The following is a 19,827-nucleotide window of genomic DNA, read 5'->3' as shown; positions in this document are numbered from 1 at the left end:
GACTGCTCATTTGTTAAAGTGAGAACTAATAATAGTACATACCTCATAGTATTACAGTGAGGATTAGATGAGCTGACGTGTGTAAAGCACAGAGATTACTGCTGGCATTTACTAATTGCCCAAGAAATGTTAGCTATTAATAGCAATAACACTGACTGGTGGTAATAGTTGTAGTACTTTTTGGATTCAGGAGCATCCTCGTTTAGCTGAATTATCTAAAATGCATGGAAGGAACACAGCTTTTGGTTGGTTATTTTTTTTTGCATTCTGGTTGACAGTGTCAAAAAATGTTTTAAGATCTGGCTGTTTAAAATTTTTGAAATTTACTAATCCATTTCAAAGATTAAAATGAAATACACTTTCATATGTGCTGAGTTCCTGTAGGATTTGGGAGTCTTACAATATTCATTAACTATGACAGAATGTAATGTAGATACAAAAGTTTTGGAAAACTTGTACAAAGCACAGAGCAAAATCTAAATATTTATTTAGCTAAATGCCTAATTGAATCTTATTTCTTTCTTCTAAAGTGTAGTGCTAACAAAATTTTAGTTAATTCAAAGTGCCTGACTTTTGAGTTGTTTTATTATCTCACTGGAACATTTAACTGCGTAGAAAATACATTTACCAGATCTAAAAATTGTTAACTGATAAAATAAAAATAGTTCCTACTGAATTAAATATTGTCATATTTCTAAAAAAAGTTTTTTTCTTAAAATTTTACTCACAATCGCCACAGGGTCATTGCTGCGGGTTGCAGCCAGGCTGAACTTCTTTACATGAGTGTTGGTTTCTAGAGCTTTTGCAAATTCCTTCAGGGTTGGAATTGGAATGTTCTAAAATGAGGAAGACACGGATAGTTGATAAACCATTCTGTAACTCCCCCTACCCCAAGTCAAGGACCCACAGCTTTTAAATATTTTATGGGTTTAAATGACTAAGTGCCAGACATCCTTTTTAAAAGACTCATTACCCATCATCTTCCAGCAACTGAGCCATCCTGGGCCAATAGCACCCTATAGTGTCTAATGAGGGAATCTAACACAATACGACATTTTGGCATCACCCTTCTGTTCACTCTGGCCAAGATATTATGCACATACCAAACTTCCCTCCTTTTCTCTTTTATTCTCTATATTCTAGCCAGACTGACCTACTTGCCATTCTCTTTGTTAAGAGAATATCGTGGTCCTTCTCTCCTCCACATTCTTAGGTATGCTTTTCCCTTTGCTTGGAAATTCTATTGTCCTTTCCTCTGATTAATTCCTATTTGTCTTTCAAGACCCAGCTGAAATATCACCTCCTTTGTTTACTCACTCTCCTAGGCAAGATAAAAAATTTCCTTACCTACAATTCCACAACATTTGGGGTTTTGCCATATTATGTTGTAGTTTATTTAGTGTTGAGTGGCTGTGAGCAACTCAACCTCTTTAAGTGCCACCAAGGATTAAATGAGATACTGTGGTCTTCCCTTATCCATGGAGATATGTTCCAAGACCCCCAGTGGATGCCTGCAACCATGGAGAGCACTAACACTGTACAGATTTGTTTTTTCCTATACATATGACAAAGTTTAATTAATAAGTTATAGGCATAGTAATAGATTGACAATAGTAACTAGTAATAGAATAATAGTAACTATATTATAATAAAAGTTATATGGATGTCTCTCTTTCTCTTTCAAAATACAGCTATACTCACCTTTCTTCTTGTATTGATGTGAGATGATAAAATGCCTTTGTAGTGAGGTAAGGTGAGGTGAATGGCATAAGCATTGTGATATTGGGTTAGGCTACTACTGATTTCTGACAGTATGTCAGGATCACCCACTTCTACACTGTGGCAGACTGAGGGTAACTGAAACCATGGAAAACAAAACTACAATAATAGGGGGCTACTGTAATGAATTCCAATTATTTAGCAAAGGACATGACACACAGTGAGTACTCAGTACAAGCCAGTTATTATTTTTAAATGGCAGATGTTGGCCCAAAAAGAAGGAACAAAATAGATACCGGGCAATGTTCTCTCTCTCCCTTTCATGCACACAAACATCCTTCTTTCCCATCCCTTTGAGAGTAACACGACTAATTACCAAATAGAATAAAGCAGAAGTGACAATGTATGACTTCAGAGAATAAGCCATAAAAGGCACTGTGGCTTCCTGCTTGCTCTTTCTTTTTCTCTTCAACCACTCACTCTGGGGGAAGCATGCTGTCATGATGCCAGGACACTGAAACAGCCCTATGGAGATGCCCATGTGGTGAGAAATTGAGGTCTCCTGCCAATAGCCACATGAGTGTGCCATCTTGAAAGTGGACCCTCCTGCCCCACTCAAGCCTTCAGATGATTGCAGACCTTGATGACAGCTTTATTACAGCCGTGATCACGTGAGATCCTGAGCCACAACTACCCAGCTAGGTGTTGATTCCTGACACTCAAAAACTGTGTGAAATAACAAATGTTTGTTGTTTTAAGTCTCGAAGTTTCAGGGTATTTTATTACCCAGCACTAAATAACCAATATTCTACATTTAACATAAATAGTAGGATTGTTTTTGAAGAATTCCAGAAATCAATTTTTAAAAATTTCTTCTTTGAATAGGATACCTTGTCTCAACATCAGTGACTACAGGGATTGGAAACAGGCATGAAAGCAGGCAGTCAATGCTATTAAATTTTCTAACCTCATGATACATCAAGCGACTGATTATCATAATGAAATACCTTAATATTGTTGAGGTTGACTTCTTGCAGGCTGGGATCATTGGCTTTCATCTGCTGCAGGCTTACTTCCACATTGGTAGGATTGGGTGGTTCTTCAAATATTGGCTTGACCTTCTCACCTTTGACCACATCTAACACACAAATTTTAATTTTAAAAAGAAAATGTAAGGGCTCTCCTCTCAAAATCGGAAGTGACTTCCCCCAAAACGACCCTTCCTTCCCATACTCTGATTCCAATTATACTCTAATATCAATGATAGTAAAGTTTATTCTCAACTAAGCAAGCATGGGAATGGTATGGGTTCTGAGTTACAGTTTCAAAGACTGATGTTTCTCAACTCCAATGAGAAGTCTCAGTAGCTGATGCTACATGGAACCAAAGGTGCAGTAGGCCCTATAGCAACCTCCACTCCCAAAATCCACAGGCAGTTATTGCTGCTGTATATGGACCACTTTCAAACTATAATAATCAAACCACTGGATTCGAGATGCAAAAAAAAGAAAGTCTTTTCATTTCCCAAACCATACTATTCCTCTGGACTCTTTTTAAAAAATATATTTATTTATTTATTCTTTTAAAATAGACCCCGTGCCCAATGTGGGGTTCAAACTCATGACCTTGAGATCAAGAGCATATGCTCTACCGACTGAGTCAGGTAGGTGCCCCTTCTGGCCTCTTGACCATACCTCACCCTTCTCTGATTTCTATTTTAGATCTTTGATTTTGATAAGAGGATGGAGAGAGAAAGGGATAGAAAGGCAAAGATGGAACAATTCTCAAAAACAGTTATCAGAAAATGTTTCAGGAATATATTTAACAAACATAGTGTTAATATCCCAATATACACAGAACTCCTACAAATCAGTAGACAACCCAATTAAAAATCAACAAATAATATGAGCAGAAGAATCTCTGCCCATCAACCAAAAATATAAAAAGTAATTAAACTGTGAAATTAAAAAATAAAATATCTTTTGGCTAGCCAAAAAAAGTGTAAAAAGAGATAACATGTAGAGCTGGCAACAATGTGGAGTAAAACACATCTCATGTTGATGAGAACATAAATTGATGCAAACTTTTTGGGGGAGTAATTTGGCCTTACCTATCAAAATGTAAAATAACTCAGTAATTATGTATCTAAAAGTCTAATCTATAGAAAAATAGCATGACTACATAAAGACATATTTAGGAACATTCACTGATGACAGCAAAGAGTGATAAACAAAATGTCCATCAATGTGAAAATGGTTAAATTACTTACAGCATAATTACATAATAAGATGCTACCTTTTCAGTAAAAGAATGAGGCAAACCTACGTGTGCTGATAAGAGAACCACAATTTGAAAAAAAGCTAATGAAAAATGAAATATGTATAGATATAACATATGTACAAGATCTGTATGAGGAAAACTACCAAACTTTATTGAAAGAAATAAAAAAGAACTAAATGGAGGGATATTGAGAGAGACTCAATATTGTCAAGATGTCAGTTCTTCTCAACTTGAGCTATAGATTCAATGCGATCCCAGTGAAAATCCCAGCAAGTTATTTTGTATGTGCTAATAAACTAATTTTAAAGTTTATATGAAAAGGCAAAAGACCCAGAATAACCAACACAATACTGAAAACAAAAAACAAAGTTAGAGGACTGATACTATCAGACTTTAAGATTTACTATAAAGTTACAGTAATCAAGACAGTATGGTAGTGGTGAAAGACTAGACAAATAGATCAATGGAACAGAATAGAGATCCCAGAAAAAGATCCACATCAATATGGTCAACTCATTTTTGATAAAGGAGCAAAGGCAATGCAATGGGGGAAGAGATAGTCTTTAAAAAAATGGTGTGAGAACAACTGGTCAACCACATGCAAATAAAAAAAAAAAGAATCTAGACAGAGAACTTATACCCTTTACAAAAATTAACTCAGAATGTATCATCTAAATGTAAAATGCTAAACTATAAAACTCCTAGAAGATAATATAGGAGAAACCCTAGATAAACCTAGGGTTTAGCAACAACTTCTTAGATACAACACTAAAGGTATGGTCCACAAAAGAAAGAACTGGACTTCACCAAAATTAAATTTTTTTATTCTGAAAAAAGATATTTGTAAAATACATCTCTAATAAAAGATAGTTATCCAAAATATACAAAGAACTCTTAAAACTCAACAATAGGACAACAACCTGATTAAAAATTGGGCCAAAGACCTTAACTGGCACCTGACAAGAGAAGATATGCAGATGGCAAGGAAGCATATGAAAAGATGCTCCACATAATATGTCATGTCATTGGGGAAATGCAAATTGAAATAATGAGAAACTGCTACACGCTTATCAGAATAACTACAATCTGATTTGACAAAAACAAATGCTAGCTAGAAGTGGAGCAACAGAAACTCTCATTCTTTGCTGGAGAGAATGCAAAATGTTACAGCCACTTTGGATGACAGTTTGGTAGTTTCTTACAAAACTAAACACACTGTTATTATAAGATCCAGCAATCATGTTCCTTGATATTTCCCCAAAGGAATTGAAAGCTTATACCCACACAAAAATATCCACACATGGATGTTTATAGAAGCCTTATTCATAATTGCCAAAACTTGGAAGCAACCATGATATCCTTCAGCAAGTAAATGGATAAATACATCCTTATAATAGGATATCATTCAGTGCTAAAAAGAAATGAGCTATCAAGTCTGAAAAGGCATGGAGGAAACTTAAATGTATATTACTAAGTGAAAGAAGCCAATCTGAAAAGGTTACATAATGTATGATTCCAACTATATGACAATCTGGAAAAGACAAAACTATGGAGACAATGAAAAGATCAGCGGTCATCAGGAGCTGGGGGAAGATTTGAAAGATGAATAGGTGAGCAGAGAGGATTTTTAGGATAGTAAAACTATTCTGCATGATACTATAATGGCGGATGGATGTCAGTATATATCCATCCAAACCCACAGAACATACAACCTCAAGAGTGAGCACCAATATAAACAATGGACTTTGGGTGATAATGCTGTGTCAATGTAGGTTCATCAAGTTAACTAATACATGTACCACTCTGGTGGGGGGGTGTTCATAATGGGAGAGGTGATGTACAGATTGGGGGCAGGGAGTTTATGGGAAATCTTTGTGCCTTCTGTTCAATTTTGCTATGTACCTAAAATTTCCCTTAAAAAACAGTCTTAAAAAAAGTTAATGATCTGTGTATGCATAAAAGCCCAGGAGACAATACATCAGACTTTTAATAACACACATGCTGTCAGAATGTTACCCTTTTTTTTCTTTAAGATTGTATTTATTTATTCATGAGAGACATAGAGAGAGAGAGAGAGGTAGAAACACAGGCAGAGGGAGAAGCAGGCTCCATGCAGGGAGCCCGATGCAGGACTCGATCCCAGGTCTCCAGGACCAGGCCCTGGACTGAAGGCGGCGCTAAACTGCTGAGCCACCCAGTTTTCCCCTTACCCTTTGATACTGAAGTTAAAAAGTATAAACATTTTTCATCTGCACCCATAATGAAGCCAGAAAGAAAAAATTTAAAATTAACATTGCTTATTGCCTGAATAAATAGCCCAGCATAAGTGATAGTTTATAAATATGCTGCTCAGACTAGAAAGCACCGCTCAGACTCCTTCAAAGAGAATAAAATACAATTATTCTAATAAAAGCTGTGATCTTCTGTAAGTTTTTACAGCTCCTGGATCACACTGTAGCAAAATTACCTGATTATTGGTATGTCCTGACCATGGACAGATATGTTCCTTTGGGCAGAGACCTTTTTTAATCTTTGCACCTAAGCCTAGAACATTCATGACACACAGTAGGTATTTAGTAGATGACTAATGAATGAGTCAGTGAGAGAGTCTAATAAACTGTACACTTCTCCAAGAAATGCTGATACAGAGAATTGTGGCCTCTCACTTTCTGGGCCAGTAAGTCCATGCCAGTGTGTCTTTCGCACTGTCTGGGGGAAGTGGGTATTCAAATTCTAATGACCTGCATCCATTATTGAGACAAAATAGACACTCAAAGGGAACTTATCAAAAATATTATAGTTGATTAAAAAATATCATTAGGAACATGAAACTCTGGAATCTATGCTATGTCAACCTTTTAATCAGCAATTTCATACTTTTCATACTTTTCAACCTTTTAATCAGCAATTTTCATACTTTTAACAGATCTACCAAAGTATGTTCTGGGCAAAACACACGGACTACTGGTACATTATGCTGCAAAACAGAACTTTGATTATTGGCTTCCCTTTTCTGGTTTGACTGCTCAAAGCCCAGTGATTGATCCTTGGTGAAGTGATAGAATCTGCCCACACAGCCTGCAAGATGGAAATCTGGATTCAACAGGCAGCCAGTCAACAGGTCTCCCTCCTATCAACAACACCTGGAGCTCCCAAGTTGCACAAACCACAGACTCCACACAAACTTACTTCTCACGGGTACTTTGCCACCTTTAGTGCTGGCCACTTCTTCATCAAACTTTGGATTGTTGAGTAAATTGTGTACTCCAAGAACAGCTAGAAACAAAGATAATCAGTAAATATATATTAAGTTTGGGAAGGCATGTTAGGATGCCACAATGTTAATTTGCCCCTTGAAGATCAATTCTTCATATCATAAAGTAAGCCTCCAGCACCTCCTAGCCTTGCACAGTGTGTGGGACACAGATAGTGTTAAATGAGCTTACATATTTTAAAAAATTCCTTCCCAATCCTTTTCCATTGCCATCAGTAATCTTCACATGTCTTTCTGTGGCTATACAGGTAGAATCATTTAGGATCTGCATGGCAATGATCCAGTTATGTCCCCAAATTACTGAAAACTTGCTTGGGCCTCCTAGTTAAGTAGACTCAACATTTCTGTTTTCTCATCTGTAAAATGTGAGGGTGGGACTGAGGCTAAGGATACTTTAAGATCTAACATTATACAGACTACAGCAAATAGCAGAAAGATCATGGGCCTCTTTCAATGAAAGCCACTTCAATCTCTCAGTACCAATAGGAGTTGTCCTCCCCAGTTGAGAACATCCTAGGATGGGGTGGGGGGGGGGGGGAAGAGAGAGATAACAGCAATAAAGGGTCAGATAAGCATACCGAGATTTTGCATCTCCTGTATTACGGGGAGCTTGCACCAGGAGGCAGCAAAGGATGCAAGAAACAGCACTGGGCCAGAATGAGCTCTGCGCAGGCTGAAAGGCAACTGCCCCCTTTACTAATGAAATTATACGGATGAGATTGGCCATCTGGAGGAGGATCCCAGGACAGGTAATCTGTCAACAGGAGGCAGAAGAGTATCTCAGAGCTCCTCATCAGTTGTACTGTAATCTACACATCAGGAGCAGGGAGGCAGCCAACAACAGCCCAATAAAGGGCAAATGTTTAGAGCCAAAAGCTCTGGGTTAAGAGTGGCACTCAGGAGCCATCAGCCAGAGTTGGAATCCTGGTTCTGCCACATACTACCTGTGTGACTTGGGAAGTTACTAAATGCCTCTGAGCATGTTTCATCATCTGTAAGGTAGGGATGAATAATAATTATACTTTAAGTGTTACAAGGGTCAAATGACTTATGTGCCAGACACTGTTCTAAGCACTTTACAAATTCTCATTAAATATAAGAATTTGTCACTATGTCTCTGGAACTGCCGAGGGAGAAGACATCCTATTCGATAAACCCAAGCCATTGAGATCATCCAAATGCATTTTGTTTTGGCCCCATATCCACTAAGCAACTTCTAATTATAATTTGGCTCCCATTGCCAAGTTGTAATTCTTGTTTTATCTGTTTCCTATGAATCTGGCTAGTGGGTCAGCCCCAAATTGACATCTTTTATGTGCACTACAAGATCGAGTCTCTAGACCAGCAGAACTGGTGGCCATGCTGAGTTATAGTTGCTTGAGGAAGTGCTGTCTTAGAGGTCAGCTGCTACTCCCTTGATGACTTTCTGTTGTCTACCTGCCATTATAACATCCGAGGGGCAGTGGCACTCTTTCTTATTTAAACCTCACTGGCTGCCCGCCCATCCGCTCATGGGGCTGCTCTTGATCTTCCAGAAAATACCATCCTAGAGAAGATACTGTCACCCACTCCCTGGTGGGCTTCCCCTCTCCTGAGTTCTGAAGGAGCACCCGATGAGGCAGTGAGGTTAAATAGAGATGAACAAGACAGTTTTCTATCTCATTTATTCCTCTGGTTTTATTGTATGAATTTCAGAATCTAGATTCTTCCAAATGATTGGTGTTTTTCCCTTTCTTCTTTCTTAAGCATTTCCTGGGAGTGATGCAGCCCTGCATTCTCCCCTTGGGCAATTCCAGTAGAAACCAGGACACAACCCTTGAGAGGAACAGTAACCATAACAGGATCCCTCCATAGCAACAGAAGGCCACTGCAAAGCACCGGCTTAACTGTGTGACACAGGTGCCTCAATTTCTGCAGTGATTTCTTCTTTCTTTTCTTTCTTTCTCTTTCTCTTCTTTCTTTCTTTCTTCTTCTTTCTTTTAAAGATTTTATTTATTTATTCATGAGACACACACACACACAGAGAGAGAGAGAGAGAGGCAGAGACACAGGCAGAGGGAGAAGCAGGCTCCCTCTGGGGAGCCTGATGCAGGACTTGATTCCAAAACCCTGGAATCATGACCTGAGCCAAAGACAGATGCTCAACCACTGAGCCACCCAGGTACCCCTCTTGCAGTGATTTATGAGAGAGATTCAAACACATGAACTTAGAACTGAACACTGATATCATTACAGAAGGAATGAAGATGTAGCTGAGATGACAGACATGCTAATAGAATAAGGTATAGATGGTTCTCCTGGGAGGGAGGGTTAATTATTATTACAAATGTGTTTCAGTGAAATAAAGATGTAAGGATTCTTGCTAAAGCTTGTGGACTGTTTTTTTATTTTTTTTTTATTTAAAAATTTTTAAGATTTATCTATTTTTAACAGAAAGAAAGAAAGAAAGAAAGAAAGAAAGAAAGAAAGAAAGAAAACAAACGAACGCACAAATGGGAGGGACAGAGGGAGAGGGAAAGAGAATCCCAAATGGACTCCATACTGAGGCCGTACCCGACACGGGGCTCGATTTCACAACCCTGTGATCAGGACCTGAACTGAAACCCAGAGTTGGATGCTTAACCAACTGTGCCACCCAGACACCCCAATATGTGCTGCTTTTTAAAAGCACCTTTATTCTGTAGTGATCTAATAACTCCAATAATCCAAATTTACATTCCACTTGGAAAAAAAACCACATTCCATTAATGCACAAATATGCTGGTATATTCATGGAACCTTTCTTGTAGGATATAGTAGAAATGGGAGAGGACTTGATTAGGGTGAGAAACTTATTACTTTCATGACATATTCTTTGGTTATTGTTGCTCTGTTCCAATAAAAGTTTATTTACAGAAACAGGAGGCAAGATACAGTTTGTTGGCCCCTAACAGGCCCCCCTGTTGGGGGTACAGTTTGTCTACCCCCATCTTGACTACCCATTTATGTTTTGTCCATCTATATATAACCAATTCAAATCACACCATCAAATATTATTTTGTTGCTATTGTTAAGAAAACTAGAAAAAGAGGAGAGATTGGGTTGAATGGCTTTAATTACTGTGTGGATGCAATGGTAAGTCACTCCTGCTCCATGGCTAGGCTGACAGACCTCTTAGTGGCAATCAAAATGGAATTGTGACTGTGAGGAAGAGCAAGAAGTTCATGGATACTTTCTGATGATAAAATGTGATAAAATGCCAAATGCGAAAGTTCCTTAGAGTAAGGGCTATTATTTCATTGCTTAAGTTCTCAACACTCCTTTAGATTTCTTCTCTTTGGTTTCACAAACTCTTGTATTTTGTAGGATGGGTATTATTGGGGCATTTTATAGCTAAGATAAGAATTTACATTTTACAGCTGAGACACAGCAAAATAAGATTTGCTCAGAGAGATGAAGTCACTTGCATCAAGTCTTATAGCTACGTAATAGCTGAAGTCAATCTGGTATTGCAGTATTTAGCAGTAGTTACTGAGAAACTCAACGGCTGCTGCCATGCATGCCAGTGTGTGCCTAGAGGTCACAGAGCCAGACAGGAAAGTTTCCCAGAGCTGAGGACTATTTTTTTAAGATTTTATTTATTTACTTGAGAGAGAGAAAGCACTTGTGAGAGAGTATAAACAGGGGGAGTGGAGTGGCAGAGGGAGAGGGAGAAGCAGACCCCAACCCCTGCTAAGCAAGGAGCCTAACCATGTGGGACTCCATCCCAGAATCCTGGTATCATGATTGGAGCCAAAGGCAGACAATTAACCGACTGAGCCACCCAGGCACCCCAAGAACTGAGGACTAACCTGCAAGATCGTAGAGTTCGGTGTCAGAGGCACTGGCCAAAGCTTCTTCCAGTTCTGGATCAAGGGTCACTTTTTCTTCTTTATGAGTTTCTACGGGCTTTTCTTTGGGGATGAAGACTCTCCCTTTAAATCAAAAGGAAAACAAAAACTATTTGTGTACTGCTGACCAGGGTAGGGTAAAAGGACTGACCAGACCACGCATCTCTGGACACTAAGAGGCGAATCTTAAGCCATGGCAAACCCAACTGGGATTCCTTCATTGCTGGAATGATGGCAGTATCGGTAATCCACTATTGGAGGGAAAGAGCGTCAGAGAGGAATCCTGTGTTCTGCAGAGCTGAGATCTGAGGAGACTACAGTTCTTAAACAGAGAAGGAAATGGTGGTTTCTACCTCTCTACCATCAATCGCCCTTAGACCCGGGCAAGAGAGGTCCTGCCATGTGCCCCACACATTACAGGGCTCACTCTGGTCCTCCTCTCCTGCAATCTCTCTCCTCTCCATGTCAAGGGAGGAGTCATGGGGCCAAAGGGACATTCCTATCCAGAAACCAGGCCACCTGCTAGGCTATGTTCCAGGCATCTAAGACCATGGAATTCCCTGCTCAAAGAACTCTGAACTTGCTTCTAGGGCCTACATGACTCCCTACCCCATGTTCATCCTCCTGAAGGCATGTCACACTGCTGGAGTGGGCACCCCCAGGCCAAGGGGAGGTCATTTTGGGGTTTATATGATGAAGCTCAGATATGTAGGCTGGGTGTCAAATATGTGTAAAGCCCTAGGATATAGGACAGACCCATTTGCTAGCATGGAACTTTTGGAAGCCCAAGAACCCTGGGCTTCTAGGTCTATCTGTAGGAGGACAGAACATATTTTAACAGTTCATTAGCTTTTAAATACTTATAAAAGATGGCACATGGGCTTCTATTTGTGTTCTTGCCTCAGACCCTGTAAATATTGGAGGGAGATCATTCAAACAGCCCCAGGGGTTCCTGAGGGACAAACTAGTGCTCTCCCAGAGTTTTTCCCCTTAGATTGAGACTGTAGACCACTGGGATGCTATATCTGGGATCACTTGGAGTAGTGTAGTAACCTGTGGACACAGCTACCTCTCTAGAGCATACCAAAGGAAGTCAGATTTAAAAGAAGAAATCAGGATTGACATGCTTAGAAATTGTGGAGGTCTGTGAGCAGCAACGTGCTCTGTGCTTCCCATATGTGCATACCCTGCCATCATCTCCAGCCTCATCCTGTCAGTCAGATTCCATTTATTTTGCCCCTAAATCACTTCTGAATATGCTGATATCTATGCCCTACCTCCTCAGCCCCAACCTCTGAACTAAAGATTACATTGCTGAGAGGATGGCATGTTATTTGCTCTTAATTTTTAGCCAGGTCAACGCACCCACATCCCACAGATGCAATGACTCATAGGGGAAACCCAGGACACTCCAGAGCTGCCATAGCAATACTGCAGACCTACTTATACTCTTTTCCAATTCCTTCCAGCTTTTAACTCTTGATTTCCTCTCTGGAGCTGCTCTCACTTCTTGGCATAATCTTTGAAATTGGTCTCCTCCAATTTGATCTTTGGAATTCCCTAAATACTTGCCCTTCCTCTGCCTTCCCTTCTTTGTCACCTTGGGTAGAACAGAGAGCTGGCTCCAGCTTCAGCCAATGGAGACCAACACTGTTTCCAGGTCTCTCTGGCTAGCCAGCCCTTCTTCATTACCATTGGAATGGTAAGAGTCAAATCCAAAGTCAGTAATTCTCCTTTAGAATTCCTCTCCAAGAGATGTCCTTGGTTGCAGGGCTGCAGACTTCCTGATAGTTGACCAGATCTTCAAATGGCTGGATATGTAATCAGGGACCAGGCAGAGCTGGGCACCCTAGAGAGACACCACTGCTTGTGGGCAGTCTGGGGTATCCTGGCCACAAGGTCTCCACCACTGACCATCAGCCTGCTTCCTGCCTCAGCATCACAAAAGCTGCTACATTTCCCAGAAAGAAGGAAAATACACTGGAGAATGATGCAAAATACAAGGAGAATGGCCAGAAGATAGAAAATGAAAGAAGAAAATAACCAATCAATAACATTTCAGATACTGGGGTTCAGCCTGGACTTATTTTTCATAGGATCTGCAGCCTGAAGCATTTTCTTTGTGGCTCAGATTATATTGGCTCTAGAGTCAAAGAGGCTTCTACATTCCTCCCTCCTGGTAATGTTTAGGATTACCCTAAACACCATGTGCATAGGTGGCCCACAGCTGTCAAAATTTAGGACAACTGCCGCCGCACATCCATTCCAGGTGGGGAGGGGGCAACCAAACAAGTTCTAAATGGATAAAGCTACTGCAGAGAGTGAAACATGGCCCAGGAACCCAAGGGCCCAGAGCACACGGCCTTCAGAACGGAGGTTATACAACCCTTCCCCTAAGGCCTTTATGACAGCCTCCACTGCTTCCAGGTTATCCAATGGTCCTTCCAGGGGCCCTGCAGGCTCTACTCTGTTCCCTCCACTCTGTTTGGAAAACTTGCTCTCTGCTCATTTCGCCCAACTGTGTTGCTTTCCGACCCTCTCCAAAGCTACACTGGGCAACTGTGCACCCCTTTTGCATCCCCATTTACTACTCAAACTACTCCTGGACTCCTAACTCCCCTGTGAATCACCTGTAGATTAATGTGGATTGAGAGATCATTTACCACTGCTGCTCCTCAGACCTCTATCTGAGAAGAAACGATAGCTTTCCTGTTATTATTCTGTCACTACCCTAATATTGGATGTTAACTGGGATTTTATTGAAGATTTGACATTGTAATTTTTCTTTCACAATGAAATTAATACGACAGCAGCTATGCTGCCATAGAAATAGCTCTGTATTTCTATGGCAATCCTTAGTTATTTGCCCAATTTGTCACTAACTTTCTTAATAAATTGCTGTGATTAGTGGTGCACGATCCATCAAATGTTCATGATTCAGAGGAGAGCCAGATGTCAAGGAAGAGAAGGCAGCAGCGTTTGACTCGTACCAACTGAGGAGTGGTGCTCCTACCACCTGTGGTCCCATACAGAAGCTCCCAGATGGCACTCATTCGAACCTGTATTTATCAAGTGCCTCCCCTGTGCCAGCTTCTATGCTGGGATGCAAGAGAGACACAGTCCCACTGTGAAGATCTCATCTAAGGTAGGAAACACACAAAACCCAGAGTAAGTCAACAAAATTATGCACACAGTGCTTTGAAAGCAATAAATGAGTGTCATGGGAGAAAGAAGGGATCTATTTTAGAAGAGGGTCAGGGAAAGCCAGGTCCTATTTAAGCAGACTGAGACTTTTAGAATGTGAAAAATGGGGATGTGGGTCAGAAGAAAGAGATTATGAAAAGACGCTGGGATGGGAAAAGAATTTGGCAGGTTTGGAGAACTGAACACAGACAGTGGGGCTGAGGCTTGGCAAGGGAAAGAGGTACAGTGATCAGACAGGTGGGCAAGGTGAGCTCTCCCGAGTGCTGAGGACCACAGTGAAGATGTGAGACTTCAATCACGGAAGTGACATGCTCTGATTTGCATTTTAAAAAGACTGTAGTTGCCATGAGGTTATTGATGATTCATTAGTACCTGTGGGCCCGAGTCCTTGGCTGTAGCTAAGGAAACCACACAGGCTGTTGGAGCCCGGGGTTGGGAGCTGAGGAGGAGGCTTTTCATTGCCTTGGTTCTGAGCTCAGTCCTGGCATGGAGGAACATCCCCTTGCTCCTCAGAGCCTCTCCAGGACTGTCACAGTGCTTCTCTCACCAAACCACAAGCTCCTTGAGGCCAAGGTAGGGTCCTATTGACTGTGGTGCCAGCACCTGTCACATGGTTCTGCACAGAGTGGGTGCTTGGTAAATGCGGGATGAGGGAATGGTTGACTGCACTGGTCTCTAAGGGTAACATCTTAGGCTAGAGTTCTGGTGCCACAGCTATCCCAGAAACGGAATAGAAAGGCCCTGAGGGGACATCTGCTGCTGGTAAAGCCCTAGGCTAAGAGAAACACACCAATATCCCTAGGGTCTTCTATCAGGCATGACACTACCTCACACTGCCAAAATGTTCTTTGGGGCTTAAGATGTTTTTCATAGGACTAATTTGAGTGCCGCTACCCTCTAAGTATTCATTTAATTAGCTTATACATTCTGCTGTAATTTTTTTATTATTAAACTTTATTTATTTATTTATTTATTTATTTTATTTTATTTTGGAGTTTTAGGACCATAGAGGACAGTACAGAGAGTTCCCATATACTCCTTATCCCATGCTTACAACCCCCTCCCCCAACAACATCCTACAGTGGAATGGTACTGTTTGTTACAACTGATGGACCTACACTGACTTCACTATTATCCAAAGTCCAGAATTTACATTAGGGTCCACTCTTGGTGGACCACATTCCATAGGTTTGGACAAATGTATACTGACATATCTCTACCAGCCATGATTCTTTTTAACCACAAATCCAGTTCTGGGCTTATTTCCCACTTTCAGATCAGGTACCTTGCTAGACTCTCCTATGACAAGGTATGAGGAGTACCCTTCGTCCCAGAATGTGACATCTGTGCCCCTTACCTTTCTTTTCTCCAGTGAAGGGCACAAAGTCTTCCCTATCTTTCTGTTCCAAGGCCTCTTTCTCCAGGTACATGAGGAGGTGCTCACGATCAAACGGGCCAGTGGCTGCTTTCTGGGTCTGGTCTTTCTGTCGGAATCCAGCTGGCAGCAGTGCGCTCTGATGAGACAGAGGTGTGAGCAGGAAGGAAGGTGTTTGTCTTACTGATTCTGTTTACTCAGCCCCCACCCCCGCCCTGCTGTATACTGGGGAGGCAAGGAGAAGGAGACCTGTGCAGAGGCAGAGGTGTACACTGAGAGCTGGGGTCTCTGGCATGTCTCCGAGGCCCTATTTGCTCTAACATCCAATGCTGAGAGGAAGGCTCCCAACGAGCACAGGCAGAGCACAGATGGCTAGAGCAGCCTCTGAGCCTTCTGCAGCTGCATTCCAGAATGTTGTAGCTAAAAGCCAGTCACCCTTCATGGCCTCCTTCCTCATAGATCACATTTAGGTTTGGTCAGGTCTGCACCCAAGGTGCTCCCAAGCAGCTATACAGAGACTAACGAGGAACCACCATTTCTGGCCTTTCTCCTAGGAAAACATCCAAGCATGTAAGCAAATATTAGGGTAGATGCGGATACCTACTTAAGCTTTAGTGATCCCTTTCTTAAGTTTCAAAAATAAAAACGTTTTAAAAAGTGGATAAAATAGGGACACCTGGGTGGCTCAGTGGTTGAGTGCCTGCCCAGGGCAGGATCCTGGAGTCCCGGGATCGAGTCCCACGTTGGGCTCCCTATATGGAGCCTGCTCTCCCTCTGTCTGTGTCTCTGCCTCTCTCTTTCAGTGTCTCTCATGAATTAAAAAAAAAGTAGATAAAATATCCAAAGTGTCTGGCATATTGGAATATCACATAAATAATTTTTAGTAATGTAAATATAAAAACTTTTTAGAATATAAATATAAATGATTTTTATTTATAGTAAAATCACTATTTTGGATGCCTCTGATTCTAATTTTAAGGTAACACTATCAGTGCTAAAGAAAATACTTGCTAAACAAACACTGTAACAAACTTTGCTTTTCAAGAACTCACAAAAATACTAGAATCTCCACTTAAATTTACATATTATTGTTATAATAATTCAAATCTATCTGTTGTGAGATCACCAAATATTTCAAGTTATTTATGCATTTTTTAAAAAAATGAGATTAAAAAATCTGTCTTTAGGGTTAAAGGCCTAGTTTATTTTATTTTTTATTTATCTTCCTATTTATTTTTTAGATTTTTTCCATTTATTCATGAGAGACAGAAAAAGAGAGAGGCAAAGACATAGGCAGAGGGAGAAGCAGGCTCCATGCAGGGAGCCCGATGTGGGACTTGATCCCAGGACTCCAGGATCACGCCCTGGACCAAAGGCAGACCCTCAACCGCTGAGCCACCCAGGCGTCCCTAAGGCCTGGTTTAAATACCATCTCTGATGTTTACTAGTATGAGATCTTCTGTATGTCCCCTCATTTATGAAATGGGAATAATATAATTTACCCCAAGGGCTCTGTGCCCAGTGGAGTATATGACCTCACAGAAGAAATCTGGTAAGTTTTTTTTTCCCTTTTCCTCTTCCCCCTCTTCTTTCCTAAGTCAGACCAGGCCTTTCTTAAACAATGGAAAATCTTTTACCACTGACATTAAATTGATCATTAATCATTACCATTATTAATGGTAGTAAATCATTACCATTGACATTAAATTGAGAAATACATTTACCATGTTAAATTGTGGCTTATTATATATTATATTATATAGATGTGGCTGCTAAGGTTCTTTATGAATTTGTCAGAGTAAGTGACCCAGAACCAATCAGGGGAAGGACACAGAATTTGTATTTGGAGCTAAGGGATTTCTAAACTATAGTTTAAGGAGCAAGCCACACCATTTATTCCATACTACCATTAACCACTCGGCTTCAGTTCCAGGTCACTAACCTTGGGATCTAGGTCATCAAGAACATTTTCCAACTGTTTCAGTTCCTCTTCTGAGAGTTTGCCAAGCAGCTCATCTTCATCAATGTTCTTGTATTTCTCCAGCTCTTTTTGAAAAGGGAGTGCCATGGCTTCTTATTTGCCCTTCTCATGGGTCTCGAACATTTAAGCAGGCCAGCTTCCTGAGACCTCAGAATACTACCAAAAAGAAAGAAACACTGTTATCTTATTCTGCAACCAGGACTTATTAACAGGAGACCAGGCTCTGCTATCTGCCAATGGAGTCCTTATTGGACGAATAATTCAACGAAAGGGTAAGATCACCTCCAATGGCGAGCAAAACCCTGTTGACAGCTTAGAAGGTATTTGCATATGCATTCTTTCACCTATTAAGATCTTTACAAACAACCCAGAGAGGAAGCCCAGGGGCTTAGATTCTAATATGCTACTTTACAGATAAAACTTTTAGGCAAAGGTGGCTAAGTTCCTTGCCCGAGGCTCCAGAGCTGGGATGTGCTAGGGTCTCCTGACTCCCAGCATAGTGGGTGCCTTTCCACCACACTGCTCTGCCTCCTCCAGTTTTCCATAGAAAATAGTGAAAAACAATGAACTAATTGTAAGGCAGCTGTAAGAAGCACATTTGTGTCTTTTCAGGGAGAGAGTGATGTGAAGAATACAAAATGGGGTTCATTCAGGAAAGAGAGTTTGGAACGTCTTGTGTGAGAAAGCGTTGTCCACTAACGCCCTGCAATTAATCCAAGATTCTAAAATCCTGACTATGTACTCTCCACGTTCCTCTTCTCTTTTTTTCCCCCTCATCTCCTGTTTTCTTCCTAGCCCCAATTCTTTTTTTTTTTTTTTTAAGATTTTATTTATTCATGAGAGACACAGAGAGAGAGGCAGAGACACAGGCAGAGGGAGAAGCAGAGACACAGGCAGAGAGAGGGAGAAGCAGGCTCCATGCAGGGAGCCCAATGTGGGACTCGATCCTGGGTCTCCAGGATCACACCCTGGGCCAAAGGCAGATGCTCAATTGCTGAACCCCAGGTGCCCCTCTTTTTTTGTTTCCTTAGTCATGCTTTTTTCCTTTTCCTTTTCTTAGTCATGCTGCCTAGTTCGTTATACTTCCTTCATACCACCTCACTCCTAGACTTCCGCTCAAAATGAAATTCTTATGCAATCCCATCTTTCTTGCAGAGGATTTTCCATCTCTCCTCTAGAAAGATAACGTTGCAATTAGGAAATAGCAAGGTAGGAATCCCTGGGTGGCTCAGCGGTTTAGTGCCTGCCTTTGGCCCAGGAGGCGATCCTGGAGTCCCAGGACTGAGTCCCACGTCGGGCTCCCAGCATGGAGCCTGCTTCTGTCTCTGCCCCTCTCTCTCTCTATGTTTATCATAAATAAATAAATCTTTAAAAAAAAAAAAAAAGGAAATAGCAAGGTACTTAGCTGACTGTGTTTCTCCTTAGGCGGTACTAAACTCAATCAGATCTTTCAAGGCAATCAATATTTGTTGCATACCTACTATTTGCCAGGCACTCATCTAAAAGCAGTAATACGAAGATAAACAAGACATGTGACTCCTTCTTCAAGAAGAGCACAGCTCACCGAGACACACAAATAGAGAAAATACCACTCGATAATGCTATAACAAAAGTAAAGCGTAAAATAGGTTTAAAAACATATGAGGAAGTAATCACTAGGTAAGGGGGGAGGCTTGAGGGGAAACTAAAAAAGAGGTTCCCTTTGAGCCTTGAAGGAAGAGATCATAGGCAGATGTGGGTGGGGAAGGGTTATTCCAGGAAAAGGGAACAGCATAAACAAAGGCACAAAGAGAAGAAGGTGTCTGATGGTGTGTTGGTGAATGGTTGGTATGCTACAGGGCGAGGAAAGAACTAAAGGCAAGAAAGGGACATGTGTGCAGCGCCTTCCCTATAAGCCCTGCCAAGGAACCTGCGCTTTGTTCTCTTGGAGATAGGGAGCCACCACAAATTTTTAAAGCAGAAGAATCATCGGAGAAGCACTGCATTTTTACGTAAAGTAATTCAAGGGGCTCCTGGGTGGCTCAGCCAGTTAAGTGTCTGCCTTCAGCTCAGGTCATGATCCCAGTGTCCTGGGATCAAGCCCCAAGTCAGGATCCCTACTCCATGGAGAGCCCGTTTCTCCCTC

General features: G+C 41.1%; 1 protein-coding gene across 3 annotated transcripts in view; it reads right to left on the bottom strand.

Moving 5' to 3' along the window:
* TMOD2 (tropomodulin 2) overlaps positions 1 to 19,827 on the bottom strand; it is a 58,265-nt gene that overhangs the window by 25,689 nt on the left and 12,749 nt on the right. For all 3 annotated transcript variants that reach the window (XM_025992993.2, XM_072738528.1, XM_025993028.2), the window contains exons 2-7: positions 17,664 to 17,858; positions 15,704 to 15,860; positions 11,104 to 11,226; positions 7,189 to 7,275; positions 2,727 to 2,857; positions 729 to 836 (exon numbers count right to left, since the gene is read on the bottom strand). In XM_025992993.2, coding sequence (XP_025848778.2) covers positions 729 to 836; positions 2,727 to 2,857; positions 7,189 to 7,275; positions 11,104 to 11,226; positions 15,704 to 15,860; positions 17,664 to 17,789 — 732 coding nt within the window. In that variant the 5' untranslated portion in view covers positions 17,790 to 17,858. The remainder of the gene's footprint in view (positions 1 to 728; positions 837 to 2,726; positions 2,858 to 7,188; positions 7,276 to 11,103; positions 11,227 to 15,703; positions 15,861 to 17,663; positions 17,859 to 19,827) is intronic.

Source organism: Vulpes vulpes, chromosome 15 (assembly GCF_048418805.1).
Source record: "Vulpes vulpes isolate BD-2025 chromosome 15, VulVul3, whole genome shotgun sequence".
In the NCBI taxonomy this organism is placed as follows: domain Eukaryota; kingdom Metazoa; phylum Chordata; class Mammalia; order Carnivora; family Canidae; genus Vulpes; species Vulpes vulpes.
This window is presented reverse-complemented; position numbering and strand designations above follow the sequence as displayed.